General features: G+C 50.1%; 1 protein-coding gene across 1 annotated transcript in view; it reads left to right on the forward strand.

Moving 5' to 3' along the window:
* CNTN2 (contactin 2) overlaps window positions 1-22,000 on the forward strand; it is a 31,500-nt gene extending 9,500 nt beyond the window's left edge. Inside the window, exons 2-23 of the mRNA XM_051638961.1 lie at window positions 2,138-2,244; window positions 6,553-6,697; window positions 6,953-7,128; window positions 7,450-7,545; window positions 7,832-8,041; window positions 8,626-8,725; window positions 8,910-9,085; window positions 9,788-9,924; window positions 10,465-10,594; window positions 11,479-11,629; window positions 11,915-12,042; window positions 12,599-12,774; window positions 12,914-13,034; window positions 13,275-13,433; window positions 13,551-13,700; window positions 14,387-14,457; window positions 14,826-15,060; window positions 15,501-15,616; window positions 16,003-16,189; window positions 16,542-16,654; window positions 16,743-16,911; window positions 17,425-22,000. Coding sequence (XP_051494921.1) covers window positions 2,190-2,244; window positions 6,553-6,697; window positions 6,953-7,128; window positions 7,450-7,545; window positions 7,832-8,041; window positions 8,626-8,725; window positions 8,910-9,085; window positions 9,788-9,924; window positions 10,465-10,594; window positions 11,479-11,629; window positions 11,915-12,042; window positions 12,599-12,774; window positions 12,914-13,034; window positions 13,275-13,433; window positions 13,551-13,700; window positions 14,387-14,457; window positions 14,826-15,060; window positions 15,501-15,616; window positions 16,003-16,189; window positions 16,542-16,654; window positions 16,743-16,911; window positions 17,425-17,534 — 3,111 coding nt within the window. The 5' untranslated portion in view covers window positions 2,138-2,189 and the 3' untranslated portion in view covers window positions 17,535-22,000. The remainder of the gene's footprint in view (window positions 1-2,137; window positions 2,245-6,552; window positions 6,698-6,952; window positions 7,129-7,449; window positions 7,546-7,831; window positions 8,042-8,625; window positions 8,726-8,909; window positions 9,086-9,787; window positions 9,925-10,464; window positions 10,595-11,478; window positions 11,630-11,914; window positions 12,043-12,598; window positions 12,775-12,913; window positions 13,035-13,274; window positions 13,434-13,550; window positions 13,701-14,386; window positions 14,458-14,825; window positions 15,061-15,500; window positions 15,617-16,002; window positions 16,190-16,541; window positions 16,655-16,742; window positions 16,912-17,424) is intronic.
* The last annotated feature ends 2,454 nt before the right edge of the window (window positions 22,001-24,454 follow it).

The following is a 24,454-nucleotide window of genomic DNA, read 5'->3' on the forward strand; positions in this document are numbered from 1 at the left end:
GATCCCAGCTCAGCTCCTGTTCAAAAATAACAAAATCCAACTTTCCTACACTCTTTCCTATCTGTTTTAGAAGTGAGGTGGGGGGAAAGGAATGGAAGAGAGCCAAGCTGCAGCCGGGCTGTGCCTCCGGGGGCAGGTCCCAGGGCGCAGAGAGGGCTCAGCCACGGAGCAAGGAGCTTCCTTTAATTTGCTGCCACTGGGTGTAGGAACAGCTTCAGTGCCTGCTGCCTTTCACAAACCCTGGGCACTGGAACACACTGGTGAAGAAACCAAACTGCAGAGAGCTGGGAAAGTCAACTTACTAATTAGTGCAGGGCTGGCATTGCCTGCGAGCCCACATCGCTGCGCTGCCTGCAAAACAGCCCCGGCTAAAAGCTGGTCCTTGTCCCAAAGTGCTTACGATGTGAGCACAAGGCAGATGAGAGAGAAACAGGCAGAGAGTGAAGGCAGGGGAACAATGAGGCAGTGTTAGCAGGAAGGCCGTGGGTGCAGGACACCATTTGGGGCATGATTCTCGTTGACATCAAGTGATTTCATGTGACTGAGTCACTCCAGGGCTGCTGGAACCAACCCCAGGGAGCAGCTTCCATGTGTCTCCCTTCTCTGCTTCATCCCCAAAATCTCTGCTCTGTGACACAGCCCAGCCCTCTCCCTCCCAGCACTGCCATTCTTGTACAGCATCATCCTTCCCAGGTCACACAGTACAATGAAGCACCAGCCTTCTTAAGGGGTTGGTCATACCCCAATGATTGAAGCAGGACATGAGCTGGCTCAGGGCAGGCTGGGCTCTGTGCTCAGCACCAGACCCACAGGATCCAGCCCTCTGACCCCAGCAAGAGAAAAAGCAAGGATTTGGGACAGGGTGTTCTCCTTTCAAGTGCTGGGAGCAAAATCTCCTCTGGGTGAGGACACAAGAGGCCAGGTGGCTCTTCCACTCAGCCAGGGTGTCCCCAGAGGCAGGATGTGAAGCAAACACGGGACAATCACTGTTTGCTCAGGAGCCTTCCAAGGTGGCTGCTAATCGAGCCAGGCACTGGATATTTTAAAGCAGCCATGGGCAGGGGGCTGCATCCCACGGGACAGAAAGCTAATCCCTGCTCGGAGGAGCTTAGGAGCAGCCCTGCCTGCTCGGGGAGACAGATGGGCAGGGAGCAGGGTGGAAGAAGGACCAGCTGGAGCAGAGGGATAAGCAGCACTGGCAGCCCAGGAGCAGCCTGGCTCTTGGCAGCACCTTCAGCTCACTGGGGTGCACATTTGGGAGGGCAGGGGGGGGGATCCTGCATGATTTCAAAAGTATTTGTTAACAAAAGAGGGAAAGAAAAGCCAGCTCAACATCCCTGCCAGAGCTGCAAGGAAAGAGGTGCATGTGTGGGTGGGATCAGGCAGGAGAGCACGGGGACCAGGGGCTGCACAAACAGCCCCATGATTTGTTTGTTTGGGGTTGTTTTTTGGTTGTTTTTGGTTGTTTTTTTTTTTGAGAACTCTTGGAAGACAAGAGCCTGCAAACGGGACTGGAAATCACAGCTCCACCTACTAACGCGTCTCAGGGCCTCAGGAGATGCCTCGGAGCCCCCTTATCTGTCGATTAACTATTCAAATGCTTTAAACTTAGAAGAGAAGCAGGAAATGACCCAGCCCTTTGCAGCCACTTTGTGCCACTCCCTTTCCACCCTGCCCCTCAATGCTCTGCAAGCTGGGGTGCAGTGCACAGGGATGAGCTGGGTCCCCAAAACCTCTCCAGAGCTAGAGACTCAGGGCTGGCACCCAGAAGCAGTCACTCCCTGCACGAGGAGTTTTCAATCGATGATGCCTTTTCCACAAAATAACAAGAACACATGGTTTTCTTCCTCCTCTCCCCCGACTAATATCCTGTGTGCTTCTGCCTTCGTGCTTTCAAATAAAAATGCTAGGGAGGGAGCATCGTTTCTGGAGGGAGGAGGAAGAAGAACAGAGAGTAAGGGGGGAGGAACAACAGTCTCCCAACCAGATTTGTTGTGTTGCAAAGAAGAAGAGCTCCTTCAAACCCCTGTGTGCTCCTTACCAGGCACCCTAGGCCCGTGGGCAGAGGGGATGTGCAGCTGGACATGGAGCAGATCCTCAGACATGTACAGGTAACTCCTCTCTCTGTCCCTTCCAGGGCTGCTGTCCCCCCGCCCGCAGAGGCTCCATAGCCCGGCAGGAGGTGCAGGATGGGAAGCACCACTGGATTTCTCTGCACATCCCTGGCTGGCCTCACCATCCTGGGTAAGCACAGCCCCTTGCCTCGCCAGGATGGAGGATCCCACAGGAGTCACCCCTCTGTGCTCTGTGTCTGTCCAACCTCTCTTTGGACCCCGACAGGAACAGCTGACACACGGGTCTCTCCTTTTCTAAACTCAAGCTCAGGTGAAAGGCAGGAGATGCAGATCCTTGGGCAGAGCCTTGGCAGGAGCAGTGTCCCCCTGCAGCCCGTGCTGCCCAGGACTGGCCTGGCCTTGGCACAAGGAGGAACTTCCTCCTGCCAGTGGGAATTGCTCGTGGTGAAGCCACTTCACCTCCCAAGTTTTCTGGGGATGCCTTTTTGGCCCTACCCTGGCTGTAAAGATTCCCCCATTCATCAGGGACCACTTCTGGATCTCAGGGAGCTGCACTCTGAAGGTCCCTTTTCAGCAGGGAGACATTTCATTTCAGGCAACTGAGAATTAGATAATGTCTTCAAGCTAATTCATCACCCCAGCCAGAGACTGCTCGCCTGTCCTTATAAATATCTAATTACCTTTTAATGTTCTCTTGATCCCTGAGGAGGCAGAGGGAGGGGTGGCTGCCCTAGATTGGGAGGCAATTAGCCCGTTTGGAAATTGGTCTGACCCAAATCTGGGAGAAGCAGCGAGATGGAGTTGGGTTCTCCCATTAACCAGCTGGGTTCATGCAACTTGCTCCCCTGTCCAAGCTGAGCCCACCAAAAAATGACTCACTGTAAAGCCTGTGAGGGTTATTTTCTCTTGACCTTTGGCTGGTGATGCAATGGATCTCAGGAGCCAGCTGGGACAGAGAGAAACCCTCACTGGGAACACGAGTGAGGGACCAGGGACAAAATAATGGCAGCTTAGAAGAAGCTCAAAGAAACACTTTGGAGCAGGTGAAGAGCCAAAGCCTCCAGCTCTGGGCTGTCAGCTCCAGCCCTGGGACACCGGGCTGGTAATGCCACCAAAAGGATGAATTCCCAGCAATACATAAAGGTTTATGAAGCACACAGCCTAGTGAGCAAGGCTGTCAGGAAAGTAAAAACCTCTCTGGTCTTTCTTCATTCAGTAAAAGCCACGGAAAATCTTGAAATCTAAGGCCAGCCAAAGCACCCTCCCTTTGTTCCTCAGAAAGCTGCTCGTTAAAAATAACCCTCTGTTCCTCAGAGAGCTGCTCTTTAAAAATAACCACTTTGATTTTGTGCACATGTGTGTGTGCATTCAGCTTCCCTATAAAACCAATTAACTGCCCAGCTCCCTCATGTGCTGAGGCTTCAGGCTGTGGTCAGTGCTGCCCGTGCTCCACGAAGGGATTGCTGCTGGAATACAGCTTGGAAAATAGCCAGCTGAGACATCATTTCCTGATCTCCAAAAGCTCTCATGGAGCTGGGCACAAAGGGAATGCATTCAGCCTCCTGGGCACCTGGGCTTTCCAGGGCTGATTTTCAGCAGATTCCAAAATACTACTAATGATACCAACCCAGCCAGGCAGGAACAAGCCCGTGTCCCTGCACGAGGGAGGCCCTGGCACTCACCTCCCTGCAGTGGCAAAGGAGGTTTGAGCTTTGTCTATTCCAGCAATATCTGATATCAAGTTTGGGTTGTTTCCATACACACAGAGGCTGCTGTGTCCTTGCTGGTGTATTTCATGAGATGGTATTTTTCTCTCCCAGACAACAGCACAAGTCACTCCTGGGGTGCCCTACACAGGCACAGGAGTTGGACACGATGGGTCCTTTCCAACTCAGCATCTTCTATGACTCTATGAAACCTTCAAGCAGTTCTGGAGCTATTTTTCCAAATCTTAATTTCCAGATTTCCACTCTCTCCTATTTAATTTGGTGTTAATATTTATTTTTCCTAATACCGAATGTTGCTCTAGAGAGGCACAGCAGCACCTTTACCCTAATTTCTGCTCTCCTAGCTGGATTTTAACACAGAAAGTAGGGCTCCATAAGGCAGGCCCAGTTCTGAGCAGGTCACACTGCTTCTTGCAGGCTTGGAGACCTTTATTTTGTATTTGTCTTCTCCCCACTACCCAAATGACAGAGCCCAAGGAAGGCACCTGTTCTGGGAACATTAAAAATGAGAGTCCTGGGGTGCCAGAAGCAGCCCAGATGATCAGTCTCAGGGGTACTGAGATTTCCAGCCCTGCTTTGCCCTCAATTCTTAGTTCTAACCATATCCTGAACATGCAACTCTAATGATCACTTCAATCTAACAGTTGTTTTGCTTAATGAGTGAGATCCAGGCATTTCACCCCCACCACCAGCCAGCCACCTTGGAACTGCAGCTAAAAGCTCGTCATAACTTTTGTCATTGATTACATTTGAGAAAATCAATGCCTGGCAGTTTAGTCCATAACCTTGGCAGAGAAAAAGGGACAGCAGCAGACAGCAACGGGGTGCAGACTCTGAGTGGAATCAGAAAGGATGATTAGCATAATTTGGCTTGATTGGGACAGAGCATCCCACGAGAACGGGCATGCACAGGAGTGTTAATTATATTTTTTTATATATATTATTTGATAACTAGAAATATTTTACCATATGCTACCTACTGATCTCAAAATGTAAAGCTGTTAAACTTTAATCCATTCCTTACCATCTATCAGGAGACAACGAATGCACAACTTATTAATTCTCTATTAACTCATTATTATTCTACCTGCTGGTCAGCAAAGTCACATCCTGCTGACACTTGCTCACCCATTGCTGACCCAACTGAGAGAAGCTCACACAAGCTGGAATATCACTATTCCAGAAAGGAAAATGGCATCTTCACTGATTCAGAGAGAACACAACCCTCCAAATGCTGCTTTTCTCTTACTCCAAAGGGCTGCAGCCCCTCTCCCTGTGCCAGCAGGGAGCACACAGCTCCCCTGCAGCAGCACATCCCGCTGTGGAGCCCAGGGCCGGGGTAATTGGCTGGGGCTGGGACACAAGGAGCAGCCAACAGCTGCTCTGAACCCTCCGAGCCAATTAGTGGAGCCCCTCTCCTGTCTGCCCCTCATCTCCACACTCAAGAGCAGCCGGAACATGAGATGAACCCCAGGAGCTACAGGTAAAGAGCTGCTCCCCCCCGGGGCCAGGGGAGCTGAGCTGGCCATTCCCTGCTGGAAGTTGCTCTTGCATAAAACATCACACTTACTGGAGTCCCTTAATTTAACTAGTGACCCTGCTGTGTACTGTAGGGGAGGAAACAGATTGCTGGTTGGCATGGCAGTTTTAAGACAGTTATTAATTCAATGACAAAGCATGGAAGGATCCTGGGGCTAGCTAAGCATCACAGAGCTTGGGGCTGCAGAGGGGGCCTGTGCTGGGAAGCACTGCCTGGACGTGCCTCCAGCCCTGCTGGGGGACAGACATTTCACAGGGTGCCAGGGAGAGAGCAGGCTTGCTGGCCATCATTATCCCACCAGCCACTTCTGCAGCTAAGAGACTTCCAGGCAGCTTCTGCTTTTTCCATTTCCATAAAGCCTGGGTGGAAGAGGGTCTGCTAACACTTGTCACTTATCAGAGACACAGAGTCACTCACTGCAGACAGCTGGCACTTCCCAATGAAGTACCACCATGCCAAAGGCTGGCCCAGGCACAGCAGAGGAGAAGGCAGGTTCTTACATTCCTCCTGTGCCTCTGCCTGAGCCACACTCATGACAGCAAGATCAGAATCAAACCTGATTGATTGATCAAACAAGATCGTAGCCTGAACACTGCAGGGGAAGCTTCAAGCTCATCCTGTTAGTTCAAAAGCAGAACTGATACCTGCAGCACTGGGCTGCACACCAGCAAGGAGCAGGTTTGAGTCGTGCAGACCCAGGGATGGAGGGAGGGGACCTGCCAGGCGTGTGCCGGGAGGCTGCAGCAGAGCTGAGAACATCCTGTGAAGACCCAGGTTCTCCTCCCTCCTCCCTTGCCCTGGAGAGGACTTAGGAGGAACCAACCAGCCAAAGTTTGTACAGACAGAGGAGGTACCAGCACATCCTCACTGCCAGGGACAAGGAGGGAATCCAAGTGTTCCCAGCTCCAGACTCATCTCTGCACAGCTTTCCAAGAGGTGTGTGTCCATGTCCCTTCACCTGCACATCCCTAAGCATGTCTGGTGCTTCTGGCACAGCAGAGATGATGCAAGATGCTTGGTGGGAAACACACACTGTCTGCTCCAAGCCACTGGGGCTGGGCTGTGCTGACAGATGGGTTGTGATTTTCACATTGCTCCTTCTTTTATTCTCGAGGCAGTTCTGACACTGCCAGGGACGCCCTACAGCACTAAACGTGGGAATTTTTAGAAAAAGCTAAATTGAGCTGAGCAGGTTTTCCCTCTCTTGCAGTTTGGTGCCAAGCACAGAGTAGCACAAGGAATTATGGGCCAGTGTTTGAAGAGCAGCCTGTCCACACCCTCTTCCCTGAAGGCTCAGAAGAAGAGAAGGTCACCATGGCTTGCCGAGCAAGAGCCAGTCCCCCTGCCACCTACAGGTGAGCCCACCTGCTCTCTCTGCACTGGGACACAACCAAGCAGAATTTGGCTTTCTGTTCTCCACTTTTCATCTAAAGAAAATCAGGAACATGGGAATCAGCCTCTTCGTCTCCCCCTGCCATCCCTCCCAGGTCACAGATCCAAATCTGACTCAAATCCCAACACACCACAGCTGGAAAAACAAACTCCTGCGACCACCAGAAGTGCTGCAATGGCTGTTTACCCCTCTCACTCTTTACACTTGCTCTTGGCAGGTGGAAGATGAATGGCACAGAGATAAAGATGGAGCCAGATTCCCGTTACAGGCTGGTTGCAGGTGACCTAGTGATAAGCAACCCAGTGAAAGCCAAGGATGCTGGATCCTACCAGTGTGTGGCATCCAATTCCAGGGGCACAGTGGTCAGCAGGGAAGCCTCCCTCCGCTTTGGCTGTAAGTTTGTCTCCACAAGGTAAATGAGAAGCAGCCACAGTTATGCTGGGGGTAAACAGACCCCCCCTGCTCACATTTATCAAGGTAGGAGAGAAGTTCTCCAGTGCCTGGTACCCAAATCACCACCTGGAGAAATCCCTTTCCAATAACATGGGGGCACGGTAGAAATGTGACACACCACAGAGAAAGTCAGTAATATTTTTGGATCTCCTTCTGCAAAACCACTAAAAAGACCAGCCTGAGGCAGGGGAGGTAAAATACAGTAAATCCTCCAGCTGCTTTTGTTCTCACCCACAGGCAGGTTTCACTTTGCATGTTTAGTTTTGCAGGAATTCTCTGCAGAAGAGCGAGACCCCGTGAAGATCACGGAAGGCTGGGGAGTGATGTTTGCCTGCAGCCCTCCTCCCCATTACCCAGGTAAGGGTTTGCACTGCAGCACCACAGCAGGAGAGATGCACCAGAACAAGGGGTTCCCTGACATCTGAAGCACCCCCTGCTTTTCTTTGGGAACTTTAAGGAAACAAATTTGGTTTTAATTCAGACTCTCTAAAGCAACAAAGCAGAGGTAGGACTTAGCACATGGAGAAAACAAGTACCAACTTGGACCAACTTCAGCTGGGTTTAGACCCGCCTGGGGAGGTCACAGGGTTTAGTCCCACCTGGGAGGCCACAAGCAACTTGTTCCTTTTCCTTTCTCCCCCAGGCTTGTCCTATCGATGGCTCCTGAATGAGTTTCCCAATTTCATCCCTGCCGACGGAAGGCGTTTTGTCTCTCAGACCACAGGAAACCTTTACATTGCCAAGACAGAGGCTTCTGACCTGGGCAACTATTCCTGCTTTGCCACCAGCCACATTGACTTCATCACCAAGAGTGTTTTCAGCAAGTTCTCCCGGCTCAGCCTGGCTGCAGAGGGTCAGTGCTCTTGGATTATCAGAAGGAGACTGGATAAAATGCAAAATTAACAAACCACCACAAAGCACTTGGGCTCCACGGGACTCCAGCAGTGCACAAATCACCCACCAGCCTCTCAGGGGAGCTTAAGAGCTTACAAAAATATTGATTGACCTGGGGGAAGCAGCCCTCTCTCCAGGCTTCACTGCTTGTGCAGCTGCAAACCCCATCCATGGGGTTTCTCTGTAGAAGAGAAGTGGCTGAAGTTGCAGCCTCTGCACATCCCTGAATCTATTCTCTGCCTTTGGTGACCCTGCAGATAAAGGTGCAGGAAAACATCCTTCTTTGGGCAGGGTGAAGGGGCTTAAGCAGGCAGGAAATTAAAGAGAAGCAGTCCTGAGATGTTGTAAAGGGGTTTTTAGAGACTTTAATAAGAGCTGTTTTAAGAGGAAAATGAAACTTAGCCTCTGCCAGTTGTAAATTATCCAAACCCATGGAGGTTTTGCAAAGCAGGGTAACCCTGTGGGTACCTCTGCCCTTTAAGACCTCACGTGTGCCCATTTAAAGTCACCCAGAAGCCCTCAACAGTTCTTTCCTTTCCACAGATGCCAGGCAGTATGCACCCAGCATCAAGGCCAGGTTTCCTGCAGACACCTACGCTCTGGCTGGGCAGATGGTGACTCTGGAGTGTTTTGCCTTTGGAAAGTGAGTGCAGTGTCTGTGTCACTCAGGCTGGGGATGGGGAGGGCACAGCAGAACCTGCAGCTTTCACAGCCCCTCTCTTCAGCAGGTCTGCTGCAGACCAGAGGTGGAGGGGGAATGGGAGGAGGGAAGAATTGGCTAAAACCAACTGTCCTGCTCCTTCATCTGATGTCTTCCTTTTACACAGCCCTGTTCCTCGAATAAAGTGGAGGAAACTGGATGGCTCTCAGTCCTCCAAGTGGATCGGGAGTGAGCCCCTCCTGCAGATCCAGGAGGTTGGCTTTGAGGATGAAGGCACTTACGAGTGTGAGGCTGAAAACATCAAAGGGCGAGACACCTACCAGGGCCGCATCATCATTCAAGGTAACAGGTTGGAACACGGGCCTTTCCAGAGCACAGCAAGGTGCCCCAGGAGCTGACTGAGCCCTGGGGAGTGAAACCACAACCTCTGATCCTGCCTCCTATCAGCTCCAATTAAAGCTATTCCAAAGCCCTAACAAAGACTTGCAGAGATCACTGGTGCCTTTCCTCAGTGGTCACACTTAGGCTACAGCAAGGAGAGAGACACCTCCTGACTTGCTCTAGTAATTCTAGCAAAAATTAGGAAACCAGGGAAGGAAGCAGAGTGGTAAAAAGCCAAACTTGGCTCTCAACCAAGATCCTCTCCACACCTGCAGTACTTCCATAAGAGTTAATGCTTGGAGCTATTAATCAGATCTAGTCAAATTACAAACCTTATCCTGGTTATCTTAGTCTGAATCCAGCCTTTCCTGAAGTTCAGCAATGACTGCATTAACTCTTCAGGAGAGAAACCATCATGCTTCTCCTCAGAGCTGGGTTCTGCTGGGATTCTGTGCAGTCCCCATGCCCATCTGCAGCCAGCCCCACGAGGACTCAGCCTTGCTTGGCTGCACAAAAGGCAGAGGCTGTTACTACGGCAGAACCTGCTGTGAGAGACGAGTCTGCCAGCAGAGATGACACAATGAGCGTCCTTCTGCCTGCCTGGCGCAACAAAACCTCTCATCTGATCTCCCTGGCTCTGCCACCTCTCTCCCTCCTTTGCAGCTCAGCCCGAGTGGCTGAAGGTGGTGACGGACACGGAGGCTGACATCGGCTCCGACCTGCGCTGGAGCTGCGCGGCCGCGGGCAAACCCCGGCCCAGCGTGCGGTGGCTTCGGGACGGGCAGCCCCTCAGCTCCCAGGTACCACAGCCCAGCTCTGACCCCCAGAGCAGCCCGGCCCGGGGCACAGCACAACCTGCAGCCCTCAACCCGCTGCTCCAGACCTAGCCCCCTTCTCCTGCCTCGCTGCAAAAGCATCTCAACCCTCTCTTATCACCCCGCATCCCTATTCCATGTGCCCCCCATGAGGCTGCAGAGCGATGCCACAGTCCTGACCGGCAGCAAGTCCCTTCTCCTGTCACTGCCATCCCAGCCACTGCTTCATGCAACCACAGGAACCCGCAGCCAGTTATCAGGGCAGATAAACAGCACTTTCTACCTGTCATTGTATGACCTGCACGTTGCTGCTCAGGCCCTCAGAAGTCTCAGCAAACAGAGCGCAGTGATGTGGGGTAGTGACTGGACACACAGGAAAAAATGCCCTGTGTTTTCTCCCGTGGAAAACCAGGCTACCTTCAAACTGACCAAGAGTCTGTAATGAAACTCAACCCTGCACACACCAGGCTTGAGTTCCATTGTACATTTTCCTCCTCTAATGGGTTCATCCTCTTGTTTGCACAGAACCGCATCGAAGTGAGCGGTGGAGAGCTGAGATTTTCCAAGTTAGTCCTGGAGGACTCTGGCATGTATCAGTGTGTGGCTGAGAACAAGCATGGCACAGTTTATGCAAGTGCTGAATTAACAGTGCAAGGTAATCTCTCATTTCCCAGTGCTCTGGCTTTCAATGGGACACTGAAGCATTTCAGATCTCTTCCTAACATCCTATGTTTGCAATCTCAGAGTAAGACAAGAGCAGACAAAAGCTGCTTCACTCACCATTGAAATATAGTTACTGGTTCAACAAGACACTCTACAACCCTTTAAAATTGAAATCTTGCGTAAATTCAGTAATGTTGAAAGAGAACAAGGACATCTGTTTAGGTACAGAAAGTGTACAGGACAGGCAGCAGCAGCAGCTCTCTTCCACTGCACAGCTTATCTCCTCTGTTTTGGAGGAAAGTGTAAAATAAATGAGTTTAATCTCCATCCAGCCTGCTTTGAGGGATGGTGACTGGGACTGGAATGATGCCAAACTTGTTCCACATTAGTCTAAAAGCTTATCTCCTCATGGTCAGGAGATACCAGAGATAAATTAAAGGCCCTGAGCATTAACTGTTCAGCATTAACATGCTGCAACGCATGAGGGCAAAGATAAAACCCAATTCTGTCTCCGCAATTCCAGGAGGAGTTTGAGGCAAGCTGGATGTCTGCATTGGCAGCTTTGATCAGGATATCGAAGAGAACATCCTCTACATTTTCAAAAGCAGCTGTTCTTGTGTCTCTCAAAGACCTTGCACTTGTTAGGGTCATCTCCCATTGCTACATACGACGTGTGTCACAAAACACCTGCCTTGGCAGGTGTTAGAAACCCCCCAGCAGCAGAGGAACCCCTCCATCTTGCTCACCAGATATTGCCATGCTTCTGTTACCAAGTCATCGAACAACAAATCAATACCTAGTTAGGTGGCAGATAAAAAATGCTCCCGCAGCAGGGTTTTCTAATCATTGCTTAATCCTCTTTTTTTCCCCCTATAGCCTTAGCACCAGATTTTAGACTAAACCCAGTGAAGCGTCTGATACCTGCAGCTCGAAGTGGGAAGGTCATCATCCCATGCCAACCAAGGGCAGCACCAAAAGCCACTGTGCTCTGGACCAAAGGGACTGAGCTCCTGATCAACAGTAGCAGGTAGCAGCACAGAGTCAGCTTCTACCTAGAAACCATACCTAAAATCACTGTTTTTTTTCCTTGCCAGAAGACTGGACTTGATGAGCCAAGTGTGCTGCTGCATCCCTGAACAGAAGCACTTTGTTATTCCTCTGGTTTCTTCCTTAGAAAACTCCTACTTCCCATTTTGCAGCCCTGTCTTTATCACCAGTTTCTCTAAAATCAGCAAGTGCTGGAAATTGTTGGGTGGACAGAGGGAACAAGACACTTTAACCTTCCTCTTGTGTGCTTCTCCTTCCTTTCCAGGGTGACTATTACCACAGATGGCACCTTGATCCTCCAGAATATCAGCAAGTCTGATGAGGGGAAGTACACCTGCTTTGCTGAGAATTTCATGGGCAAAGCCAACAGCACTGGAATCCTCTCTGTTCGAGGTAGAGATGTTTGCCTTAATTTGGGGTTAATCAAGCAAGAATCATCTAAGAATGCCATGATGTGCTATTTCTCCTCTCCTAATACTCCCCAAAATAAATGCAATACTCAGGAAACCAGAGACATTTCAGCCTGTGGAGCAGTAAAACTTCTGACTGACCCACCACCAACCTGTCCTTGAGGAAACTATTTCCATTTTCTAACCACTATAATCCCTCATTCTCCTTCTATAAAGCTCCAGCTATTAGAGAGAGATGACAAGTTGGAAACCATTAGTTGGGTTGGATGCTCTGCAGCATTAATATACATCTGGGACCTGGACATAGAATCATAGAATCCTAAGGGTTGGAAGGGACCTCGAAAGATCATCTAGTCCAACCCCCCTGCCAGAGCAGGGTCACCCAGAGCACATCACACAGGAACGTGTCCAGGCGGGTTTTGAATGTCTCCAGTGAAGAAGACTCCACAACCTCTCTGGGCAGCCTGTTCCAGTGCTCTGTCACTCTCACAGTAAAAAAAAATTTGCAGCTAATAGCCCTCCCTGCTCTGCCTCTGCAGATGCCACCAAGATCACATTGGCACCATCGAGTGCTGACATCAACGTCGGTGAAAACCTCACTCTACAATGTCACGCGTCCCACGATCCCACCATGGACCTGACCTTCACCTGGTCACTAGATGACTTCCCCATTGACTTCGACAAGTCTGAGGGGCACTACCAGCGCGCCAGCCTGGTGAGTACAAAGGGCAACTACGTGCCCTCAAAAAGAGGCAGAAAAACTCACAACAGTGTCTTTGTTTGCTGTTGGATGCTGGATTGTGATGGGGCATGTCCTAAAGCTCTCCCCACTGTCCTTCCTCTTCCTCATGCAGAAGGAAGCCATTGGGGACCTCAGCATCTTCAACGCCCAGCTGAAGCACGCGGGGCGGTACACGTGTACAGCCCAGACTGTTGTGGACAGTGCTTCCGAGTCAGCCACGCTGACTATCAGAGGTAATTCCTTTGTTTAAAGGTCCCTTGCTCCTTACGAGGCCAAAGTAATGGCATGGTGCTTCCAACCTAACACCTGACCTGGGTGGGACAGCCTGATGAGGCCAAAACTGGAGGTGAAGCTTCCTAGCCCCCAGAAAAGAAAGGCCTGGTTTTAACTTATGACTCGCACAACATACAAGAGCAATAAACCTCCAAATCGTTCACCTCAGTAACATGTCCATCTGTCTCCCACCATCCCAGGACCTCCAGGCCCCCCCGGGGGCGTGGTGGTGAGAGACATCAGTGACACCACTGTCCAACTGAGCTGGAGCAGAGGCTTTGATAACCACAGCCCCATTGCCAGGTACCTCATCGAGGCACGGACCCTCCTCTCCAGCAAATGGAAGCAAATGCGCACCAGTAAGTGTCTCGATGGCAGCAGCGGTGGCACGGCCTGGGCTGCCTGCAGGCCACCAGCTCCTGCACTGCCTGCCACTTGCTCTATTTGTTCTCCTCTCGTCCTGTTGGATTGTATAGATCCTGTAAATATTGAAGGCAACGCAGAGACAGCCCAGGTGGTGAACCTCATTCCTTGGATGGATTACGAGTTTCGCGTCTTGGCCAGTAACATTCTGGGGGTTGGGGAGCCCAGTTTACCCTCCAGCAAAATCCGCACCAAAGAAGCAGGTACGTGCAGATACACCCAGCAGTGGGGAGGGGAATCAGAGGTACCTCTGCCTTCATGCTGGAGGGGGGAAGGCTGGCTTGCAGAATGCCTTGGGCCCAAACAATCAGTCATCTCCTTCACTGCTCCTGGAGATGACACCATCACAACATTTTCTGCCTTTTTGCCCATTTACGGGTCAAAGACAAAGCTGTCAGTTACCTTCACCTGCATTAGATACAATATATTAAACTATTATGAATCCTAGCTTCAAATCCTGTACCTTCCAGGCAGTCATGCCTAGAAAGGGGAAAGAGTTCCATTATATCACAGAGCACAACTCTGAGAAGACAAGGTGAATTTCCAAGGAAGGGGAAAGGTGTAAGAACAGCAGGAGAACTGCTCTCAACATAGCAAATGCAGATTAACTCCTGTCTGATAAAATCTCTCCTCTACATCCCTGCTTTTGAGCTTGATTCTTGTCCCCTCAGAGCCATGCTGCCTCCACATCAGGCACTAACCAATATTCCAGACCTGATTGTCACAAACACCTGAAATACTCACGACTGAAAATGCAGAAACCAGCTCTTTCCACCCGAGCTGTCTCAGCCTGGCTGCTGCCAGAGCGCGCAGTGTCTGCACTCATCTTCATCCCTCTGGTTTCCTTAACCCAACCTGTGCTGTCTGCTTTTGTTTGGGGATCCAACAGCACCTACTGTGGCACCATCTGGGCTGAGCGGAGGCGGAGGGGCTCCCAACGAGCTGATCATCAACTGGACGGTGAGTTGGCAGCCCAGCACCAGCCACGTGCTGGGCCAGGGCCAGGGGGAGCAGCACGTGCCATTTCCCTTGGGAAACGAGGGCTGCCCAGTCACCATTTCGGCGGGGGATTGTGGGTTAGGTTTCTTAGCTCAAAGTCTAAAAATGAAGGCAGGAAAATAGTTAATAAGAATATTTAGGTGGCAAAAGCTGGTTTCCTAGGGGAAAAAAATGTTTAAGCATATGCATCTGTCCATACTTTTTAGCATTAACAATAGCCTCCTACTGCCTGTATACTGAGGTAGAAGAATAATATTGAGCCAAACGCTGTGTTTGGGCCAGAGGTCTTGCTGAGCAAGGCTCCTCTCTCCTTCTGCCCCCCTTCCCAGCCCATGCTGCGGGACTACCAGAACGGAGATGGCTTTGGCTACCTCTTGTCCTTCCGCAAGAAGGGCACGGAGGGGTGGCTGGCGGCGCGGGTGCCACACGCCGACTCGCTGCACTACGTCTACCACAACGAGAGCATCGGGCCCTACACCCCCTTCGAGGTGAAGATCAGAGCTTACAACAGGAAAGGAGAGGGACCCGAGAGCCTCACCGCCATCGTGTACTCTGCAGAGGAAGGTAGAGGGGGCTGTGGTGACCCTGAATCCACCCTGCTTCATCCAACCAACCAACGTGTCCTCAACCGCCTCCCCGCAGAGCTGTGTCTGTCTGGGAGCTCAATGACAGGACAGGTTCCCTTGACTGAAAGAGCAGCTGACAGTGATTTCAGAGTAACATTTATCTTCTACTTCAAATACCCAGAGAGATGTTTCCCTAAGCCCAGCCATGACCCTACTCCAGAGCTTCAGAGCAGACCCAGATCCTCCCAGCTCACAGCTGTGATGCTGCTTGTCCTGCTAAGTCCCCGGATCCCTTCCCCTGGCTTTGCCCCACGCACACAGCACCAGCTGCCTGGCTGCACAGTAGCAGTGCTGCAGCAGAGCCCTTCGTTTCAGCAGGGCGCCCACGCTGCCCAGAGCATGGAAAACCATTTGATTCCCTTTTGTTGTCTTTTTCAGAACCAAAAGTGGCTCCTTTCAGAGTCCTGGCCAAGGCTGTTCTGTCCTCAGAAATGGATGTGTCCTGGGAGCCCGTTGAGCAGGGAGACATGACTGGAGTGCTGTTGGGCTACGAGGTACGAGCCTGCAGTGGGAATGAGAGACACTGAGATTGGAAAGCCCAGCAAGGAAAACTCCCCCAGGCTAAGTGAGGTGAAAGGAAACAGCACTTGGTTTCCAAAGATGGAGATTAATTAACAGAGAGCATGAGGCTCTGATGGGGCCAACACTGCTGCTCTCAAGAGAACACCACTGTTCACAGGACAGACTAGAAAGAGGGAAACACCCTTATTTTTCTGCTTGCCTTTCCACACAGGCTGTAAAACCTTATTCCTGGGCACACACTGAGCAAAATGCACAGAAACAACTGCCCAAGGGTCTCCGGTGCTGGCTGTGGATGGACTGTCTGGTATTTGCAGATGTCTCTACCCTTACTAAACCCATCATACCCGTTTCTATTCAGATCCGGTACTGGAAGGATGGTGACAAAGAGGAGGCAGCTGACAGGGTGAGGACAGCAGGGCTGGTCACATCAGCTCATGTCACAGGCCTCAACCCCAACACGAAGTACCACGTGTCAGTCAGAGCTTATAACCGGGCTGGGACTGGCCCCCCCAGCCTCTCTACCAACATCACGACAACGAAGCCACGTGAGTGAGCCCTGACCCCCCCCCCCACTTTGCACCCTGCAGTCCCCAGGGCTGCTGCTTCCTCCAGAGCATCCCCAGGGACCAGCTGACCCATGAACTTTTTTATCTTGGTGCTCTAACACCATTTTTAGCAGTCCATAAAGCAGTGCCCTGAATTTCCTCAGATCAGTTGTGGTCTGTGCATCGCTGATCTGAGGAGATCTGTGCTCAGAGACCTTCCCTTTAAAGCAACCACAGTGGAGCCACCAGCCCCATCAGCTTGTCACAGAGTCTCGGGAGACAGCTGTGACCAGCACAACCTTCTCATCAGCCCCTGATTTACTGCATCTCTGTCTTGTTTTGTATCTCTTAGCACCAAAGAGGCCACCTGGCAACATCTCCTGGACTTTTTCTGGGTCCACAGTCAGCATCAAGTGGGACCCAGTGGTGGCAAAGGCAGATGAGTCTGCAGTGACAGGGTACAAGGTATGGGCAGCACGTAGCTGGCCTTCTCTTATAACTGACCCAAAACAAACCACAGTGAACCTAAACTCGACCTTGTCTCTTCCAACAGATGCTGTACAGGCAGGATTCCCACTCTGCTCCCACACTCTACCTGGCCAGCAAGAGCCGAATCGACATCCCCATCCCTGAAGACTTCACTCATGCCTTTGTACAGATCAGGGTGACAGGCCCTGGGGGGGATGGAGTCCCAGCAGAGGTTCACATCCTCCGAAACAGTGGTAGGTCCCTGCCTCTTCCTGCATGGGTGCTCCTCTACAGGGTGCTCCACAGAGCTCTGGAAAAGGAGCTCAGAGGGAGGAGGTCATTTGCAGGGCTACCTGCCTGTCCTTTGTTACCACTGTTCTTTGATGAGTAAAGGACTTAGCCAGGCCTCCTCCCCTCTCAGCCAACCCTTCCCCAGATCTGAGCAACGTTTCAGCCTGCTCTGTACCCAGCTTTCTGTCGTCTGCAGCTTGAGGCCCCACACAAGCCTAACCTGCACTCACTAGGAGTGAAATCCTGGAGCCCCAACACCAACTCCAGCAGGTTCCCTTGGTTCAGGGTGTAAGTACCCTGGGCCCACCTCTAAAGTCTTGCTTCAAACCCTGGGAGGCTCATCAGAGATAAAAGCAATGAGAGCACACAGAGCCCCACAATTAACACCTTCCCAACCCTCCCGACTCCTTCCACAAGAGGTCAAGTTGCGTCTGTGCCACAACCTTCTCACTGCTGCCCTGTTCCCTTTCCTTCAGGGACGAGTATGATGGTGGAAGACTCTGTGACGAGGCCAGTGCCACATGCTGTCATCATTACAACTAACTCTCTGGTCATGGTGGCCCTGATCAGCTACCTGGAGCTCTGACAACAGCCAGCACAGCAGGGGACTCCTGGACACGCTTCCTCCCACGCCAGCAAGGAGCTTGGCTGCTGCAACGTCAAGTTTGCTCCACAGCAGCCCTACAGAGAAAGGATTTGACAACATTGTTTTAAGGGTGGAAGAAGCAGCTTTTCTTTTTTGTTTGTTTGTTTGGGAAGAATTCAAGCTTTCATACAAGACATGGGTCTTTAACCAATTACAAGTTTTTTAAAAGAAACGAGTAAAACGAAGAAGAATTCCGTGTGAATTCTGACACCCAACTGCCCCACACACTGTATCCTGTAGGTTTTCTGCCTTACAAAGCCATGTACTAAAATAACCAGACTGCTAAACTTGACTTTGTTGGTTTTTTTAATATGTACTGTGAATTTTTGAGGTGTAAGGAGAGGGATGGGGACTGAGGATTTCACAGTGAGCAGCACGTTCCATGCCAATCCCAGTCACAGCCATCTCCAGCCAGTTATGGGACAGGACTGGGGGGTTTTCCCCCCATAATATGAGCCAAATTCTGCAGCAACCAGCCCAAGGAGATAAAGCCACAAGAGAGATTGATCTCTGCCCCATCCTGAAGACAAGTGAACACAAGAGTTTAGATTGTGAAAAGCTTTTTTATGACACCGGTGTTAACTTGCAACCCCAGCCTATTGTTTGTACCAACTATGAGGTGCAATGTTCAATGTTACCCATATCCCACCTGGTTTGGGGTGTTTTTGTTGTAACTTTTGCTTCTTTCCTTTGTGCTTGGGGAGGAGAAGGGGTAAGCAAACAGGCGATACTTTTCCAGCATCCACTAATTTGGAGAGACAGTTCTTCCCAGTAACAGAGATGTCAACATATCCAATTTCAACAGAGAGAGGGTCTCACAGGAGGAAGAAAAAGGAACAGTTCATCATTTAACCAAGAACTGGAGACTCACAGAAGCCACCACTGGGGCAACAAGGAAAATCTGGACTCACTCAGATCCATCACCCTACACAAACAGCTCTGTCCAGCCAAAATACCAGTCCCAGCTTGGGACTGCAAGGCTGAGGCCCAACCAGTAAGTCTGGTCTTCAGGTCTCAGGATCATCCCATGGAAGGGCTGATACCCCTGAGAAGTCCAGGGACACTGAGGTGCACCATGAACTAAAATGGTTGAGAACAGACATTGCAAATTACAACCTCTCTGTCTCCCAGTAAAGCAATTACCCAAGTTAAGGAGAAGCTGGTTTACGTTCCTTGCTGGTTAGATCCCAAGCTTTTAGGAACCTTTACCTGCCTGTACCTTACTCTACCCCAGTGGACAATCCTGCTGGTCTGAGCAGCCTCAGCTCCACTGCCTGGCAAGGGGCTGCACTTGCAGGACTGGACAACAGGCACTGATGTGCAGCTTCTACACTAGATACCAATTCCTTGCCCTTGCTCATCAATTCAAAACTACCACATCCAAGGCCTTAGTGAGCACTGGAGAGATTGCAAGCACCAGTCCCTGCCTTCCTGCACTTATACCTATTGTATATGTCCAGAATATCCCATCACAATTTTATCAGCATCTGGCCTCCCCTGGAAGCAAGGAGGTTCACACCCTGGGATGCAAACAGCAAGACTGGGGGCTCAGGAAGAAGGGCTCCTGTGTGTTTAGCAAACAAGAGAAATGTTTTAAGAAACAGGCAAAGAAAAATAAACTTCTTGAAAGAGTCAAAATACTTAGAGCACAGCTGCAGCCAAAAGAAGGGGGACCTCACTGTTCCCATTATAATCCCTGGGATAAAGTGGGACAAGGAAGACAAGAGCTCCCACTGCCCCCGGCAGCAAAAGCAGGAACCATCATCCCTGGAGCCCATCCTGAGCCTCCTCCCTGTCCCTCTGCAGCTCCCCATGGATTACCCCTTCAGTCCCACCAGCAAGCTGAAACACTTCCTTCAGGGCTATGGCTAAATGCAAATTATATTTTTGTATTATTTATGTTCTTGAAGATTTTAAAGTATTTTTATTGCTGTTTGGAAGCTTTGTTTGGCAAAATATGTTCTGTTGTTCATTCAGCATTTTTGTTATCACCTCTGTCTTGTTGGGCCTTCAACCTTTCTCCCACCAAAGATGGGATGAAAGAAAAATTAGGAAATCAGTGTTAGCTCAAAAGAAAACAAATTAGGGCTTGGGCACCAGTTACCTGACTGATACACAGGACTGGTGGTGGCCAAAAGGACAATATGTAGGAGGCATAAAATAACTGAACCTTCAGAGCAGTGTGGGTGATGCCCACTGCAGCCCTGCAGGAGGATCAGCCTGGATCAGGAGAAGACCAAGCAGAAGCTGCAAAGTCAAACACTGTGCTTAGAGCCTTCACTGACCAGAGATGCAGGTGCTGGAGGCACCCAGATGATTCCCATCCAGAGGTGCACACCAGACACCCGTGGGGCAGAGAATGGGCTTTGATGGACCCCACGTTGGGTGAACTCTGAGAAGAGAGCAAAGTGAAGTGAGGAACTCCTGTGAAACCCCAGGGCTGAGGGGCAGCACCAGCCTAGGTCTGACCAGGCAGGAGATGCAATGGCTGACAGCAACTTGATCTCAACAGATGCTTCCAAATGTGTCTGGCAACCTGTGGCTCTCTGGTGTATCCAGCTTCACAGTGTTGGAAAGGAAGACCCTCCACTGCTTGGTTAGACAGCATCTAAATGCTGCAGGGACACTGGGTTTTAAAAAGACACCTGCAACGTTGCCCCAGAAGGGTGAATACATTTTCCATACATTTCTCTGTTAAACTAGATCATGGGCACATTTCATATAAGATAAAATGACACGAGTTGGCTTTCAAGTGTTCCAGTTATCTCTGCACTGCAAATGGGCTGAATATTCTCTGATTTGTAAAACTGATGGGACAGTATTTTCTAATGCCTCCAGGTGACAAGTAGATCTCCTCTAAAGTCAAATGTCTCCAGTCTGAAATCAAGCTACACCTCTTTTTTTGAAAACGTAAATCATGGCTGCACAGAGTTCCATCAGTCTGCATTTTAAATCAACACACTGCTGAGCTTTTGCAATGTTTTAAGGATTAAACAAAGAAGCCAAGAGGTGTGACCTGGTGATAACCACAACGGCCTTACAACCACTTGTTCTAATCCCAGCTCTGACACTGACCCCATCTATGGTTCCAAGCCTTTATTTCACCACTCACTGCCTCAGTTTCCCTTCCTGGAAAGTGAGGCACAAGCAGGTCACTGGGTATTTGCAGGTTCTTTGCAGTTTGAAAGTACCTGTGGATTCCCACAGCTGTGGGTTCCCTGCAGAGAACCAGGGTGGGCTCAAACACCCAGCTGGGCACCAAGAACACTATATTATTATATGCAGCCAAGCCAGAGCCACCAACAGGAGAAAAAATGTGGAAGAAGCCTTCTGCAAAGCCAGTTAGAGCTTCCCAAACTACAACACAAGGGTTAAAAGGTGTTCAGAGCTGGGAGAGGAAACTTAGAATCACAGAATCATAGAGCAGTGAAGGTTGGAAGGGACCTTAAAGATCACCAGGTTCCAACTCCCTGCATGGGCAGGGACACCTCCCACTAGACAGGGTTGACTTGGATTTCAACATCTTAACAGAGCTGACTGGCTTTCCAGGACTGCATTAAGTTGCAAATCAATTTCCTGTCTCATTAAGACTCCCCTGCGTTTCACTGCTCTGAGCATTTGCTTTAGAGATTAACTTACAGCCATGAGTTAAGTGCCCTGGGTTTTGTTCTCAGCACCGTAATGGCTCAATAAGGAAAGTAATCTAATTTCACAGGGTCCATCTCGTCAGCAGTAAAACCAGCCTGACACGGGTGCTGTGAGGAGTGCACAGCCAGGGTGGGATGTTTTGAGCCTCCCAAATGAGAGGAGCTTTACAGAGCTGATTCATCCACGTTTAACTGAAAATGATCTTCTACCTGGCACGACTGAACCTGCACACTGAAGATTGTGCTTCTGGTTTTATGCTGCTGGGCTACCTGCAGCCCTCAGCTCTGTGGGTGTGAATCAGACCAATGGGTGTGAATCAGACCAATGGGTTTGAATCAGACCTATGGGTTTGAATCAGACCTATGGGTTTGAATCAGATCTATGAGTTGCTCACATTTGCAGCAGGACAGATGAGATGTTGTGCCCTGAGTGGGAGACACTTGCATCTCTGCCCAAGGCATCAGCTGGGTAACACAGGCATCACATTCAGCTACTGCCTGGGGGTGTCTAAATCCCATCTGCTCTAACCCTGCAAAGATCAGCCCCCTGCAGAAGCCCTCTTCTGGGTTTCCATCCAGCTTCACTCACCCGAACAGGGCAGTTTTCTTCTCAGTAACTTTGTTCTACCTTATTTTTTTTTTAAGAAAACCAAATGGGAAACATTGTAAGCAAACCCTGCTCACTGCCACAGTGGTTATTGATTGGCTACAGTAGCACACAGCTCATAAATAAAGATCTTCAGAGACTTTAGACAATTACTGGAGTCCAGGATACTTCTGTCCACCTTTAAATGCAATTAGTACCTTGTTTGCTCAGGAGTCCCCCAGGCTCAGGGCTAGGTATTTTCCTGACTCCCAGTTGTATGTACCAACACAAACAAGGAGCCCAGGGAGATCCCATCCACGTGGAGCTGGATCCCCCTTAGCAAAAGTTAATGAAGACACAGTAAATTCAGTGGCTGGGAAACCTCTGGCTGGTTTTCCAATGACTAGGAAGTAATGCTAGAAAACTCCAAGTCAAAAATTCCATCCACCTTATTAGCAGAAAGGGTAACTGATTGTTGGAATAGCTTGCCAAAAAGCTTCATCATCAATCACAGCCTTTAAACCAAGCCTGGGAGTCTGCCAGGAAAGATACCCACTAGCTCAGCCACAAAGCCAGCAGCCTTGCAAGGCTGACTTACATTATAAAAAATCATTTCCTTCGTTGCAGGAAGCACTGCATGAAATCACCTCACCCGTGTTATGGCAGATTAATTCATCACAGTCCTTCCTTCTGGCCTTAAATATATATATATATAAAAATTTTATATATATATATACCTACTGTCTTCCTTCTACCTTTGGGAAGGATGTCAAGAGACCAGCAACTGTGTGTAGAACAGGCCTGGGGGTCTCCACTGGAGCCGAGATGAAGGCAGATACAGTCATGCTGGAGGGATGGGTGGAGGGAAGGGCAGAGGGATGGGTGGCTCTGGGCAGATCAGGGAGCCAGCCTGCACCACGGCCAGACACTGAGCAGCTCCTTCCCTTCCCAGCAGCTACAGGTTGAGGGAATCAAGGCATGTGGGTGCCATCTAACCCTGCCCAGCTCCTGGTCTCCAGATGCCAAACACAAAGGTCCCCAAGAGGCCGGGCTCAGCTGTGCTCAGCCCCCAGGCAGGCTCCTGCCCCATGCTCTGCAGAGCTGCAGGGCAGGCCACTCATCAGCAGGGCCCTAATTAGCTCAGGGATTTATGCTGCAACGGGGCTTTGTAAAGGGGAGGGCAGCATCATTAAAGACAGCAGCAGGGAGCAGCCAAGGCTGAGATGAATCCCTCCCCAGGCCATCCCCCACAAGGGCACTTCTGCTTTCTCAAGAGCCATCATTAAAGGCTGCTGCAGATGATATAACTCAAGGAGACAAATGTCTGCTCAGTGACAAACAGGAGGGTCCTACGGGAAAGGCACTGACAGCCCTGTGGGGAGAGCAACCAGCAAGCTGTGCTGCAGGGGCTGGGGCAGCTCCCGTGCCCAGCAGCCCCAGAACCGCCCAGCACCAGAACCCCAGGAGAGCTCACCTGCCCTGAAGAACAAAAACCAGGCTCATCTAGGAGTGCCAGTGTCTTTCCAGCAAAGGCTCCTACACAGCTTTCAGGCTGTAACCAGTCTGAGTCCAGCCCTTGCTGTGGTATTTTGGCAGGCCTGGTGATCAGGGGTGATGAAAGATTCTGCCTCGGGGAGATAAACAAGAGCAGCTTTTTGAAATGTAAGGGGCCCAGAAGAAGCAAAGGACAGAGGGTGCTGGTTGGAGAGAACACAGGAAGCTGCAGCAGAGGGAAGTCAGATTAGGTTTGTAGCATCAGCAGAGCCTGCTTCATCCTTGGGAAACTGCTGGAGGAAACTCCAAGCAAGAGGAACCGCTTGAAAATGATGGTTCTTCTCTCCTTTTGGGACCAAAACAAGGTACACGTACATCACCTGGGAGTAAATCTTCAAAGACAAGATATCTAAGATGGTTCGTCACACTCTAAAGGTGCTTCATACACAGCATTTTCATAAAAGTCCTACTCAAAAAATAAGGAGTTGATTTCTCTCCCTCTGTGGACAGCAGGGTGCAAAACCAAATCAACACTTACATTGCCAGGGCCACGGGGGGACAGCATCTTAAGAGCTTTGTGCAAATCTTTGCTACAGTTGGGTTTGTTTCGTAATATCCTCTATTATTTGCTTCTGTCTTATGATTTCGGGCTTTTACTACCTACCACAACAGCCTGATTTTCCATAGAACTCAGCAAGTAATGCCTGAAAAGATCTAAAACCTTATTTTGCTGCCTAAAAAGAATTTGTCCCTTTTTGGCACTCAGTAGATGTTCAGCAGTATTGATTTATTGACCTGCACCAAAGCCAAAGGTAAAACTTTTGCTCAAGAAGAAGAAACCTCCAACCAGTCAAAACAATGAGTATTTTATATGCTGCTAAATCATTTTGGTCTAAAAGTTCTGATTAAATTCAATCCTGGTGTTGCCATTTATTCTTTCAGGACAACAACAGCAACAAACTAATTATCATCAAAACTAAATACCTTCAAAAACCCTCTGATTCTGGTCTATATCTGACTCAGCATAGACTAATTTAGAGTTCACTACAACACTCCTGATCAGGGTTAGTGCTACAAAAGTGAATTTGCTCTTCTATGCTCAGCCTGAGATGATGCATGAACTAAACCTCCAG

Source organism: Apus apus, chromosome 23 (assembly GCF_020740795.1).
Source record: "Apus apus isolate bApuApu2 chromosome 23, bApuApu2.pri.cur, whole genome shotgun sequence".
Taxonomy (NCBI): Eukaryota; Metazoa; Chordata; class Aves; order Apodiformes; family Apodidae; genus Apus; species Apus apus.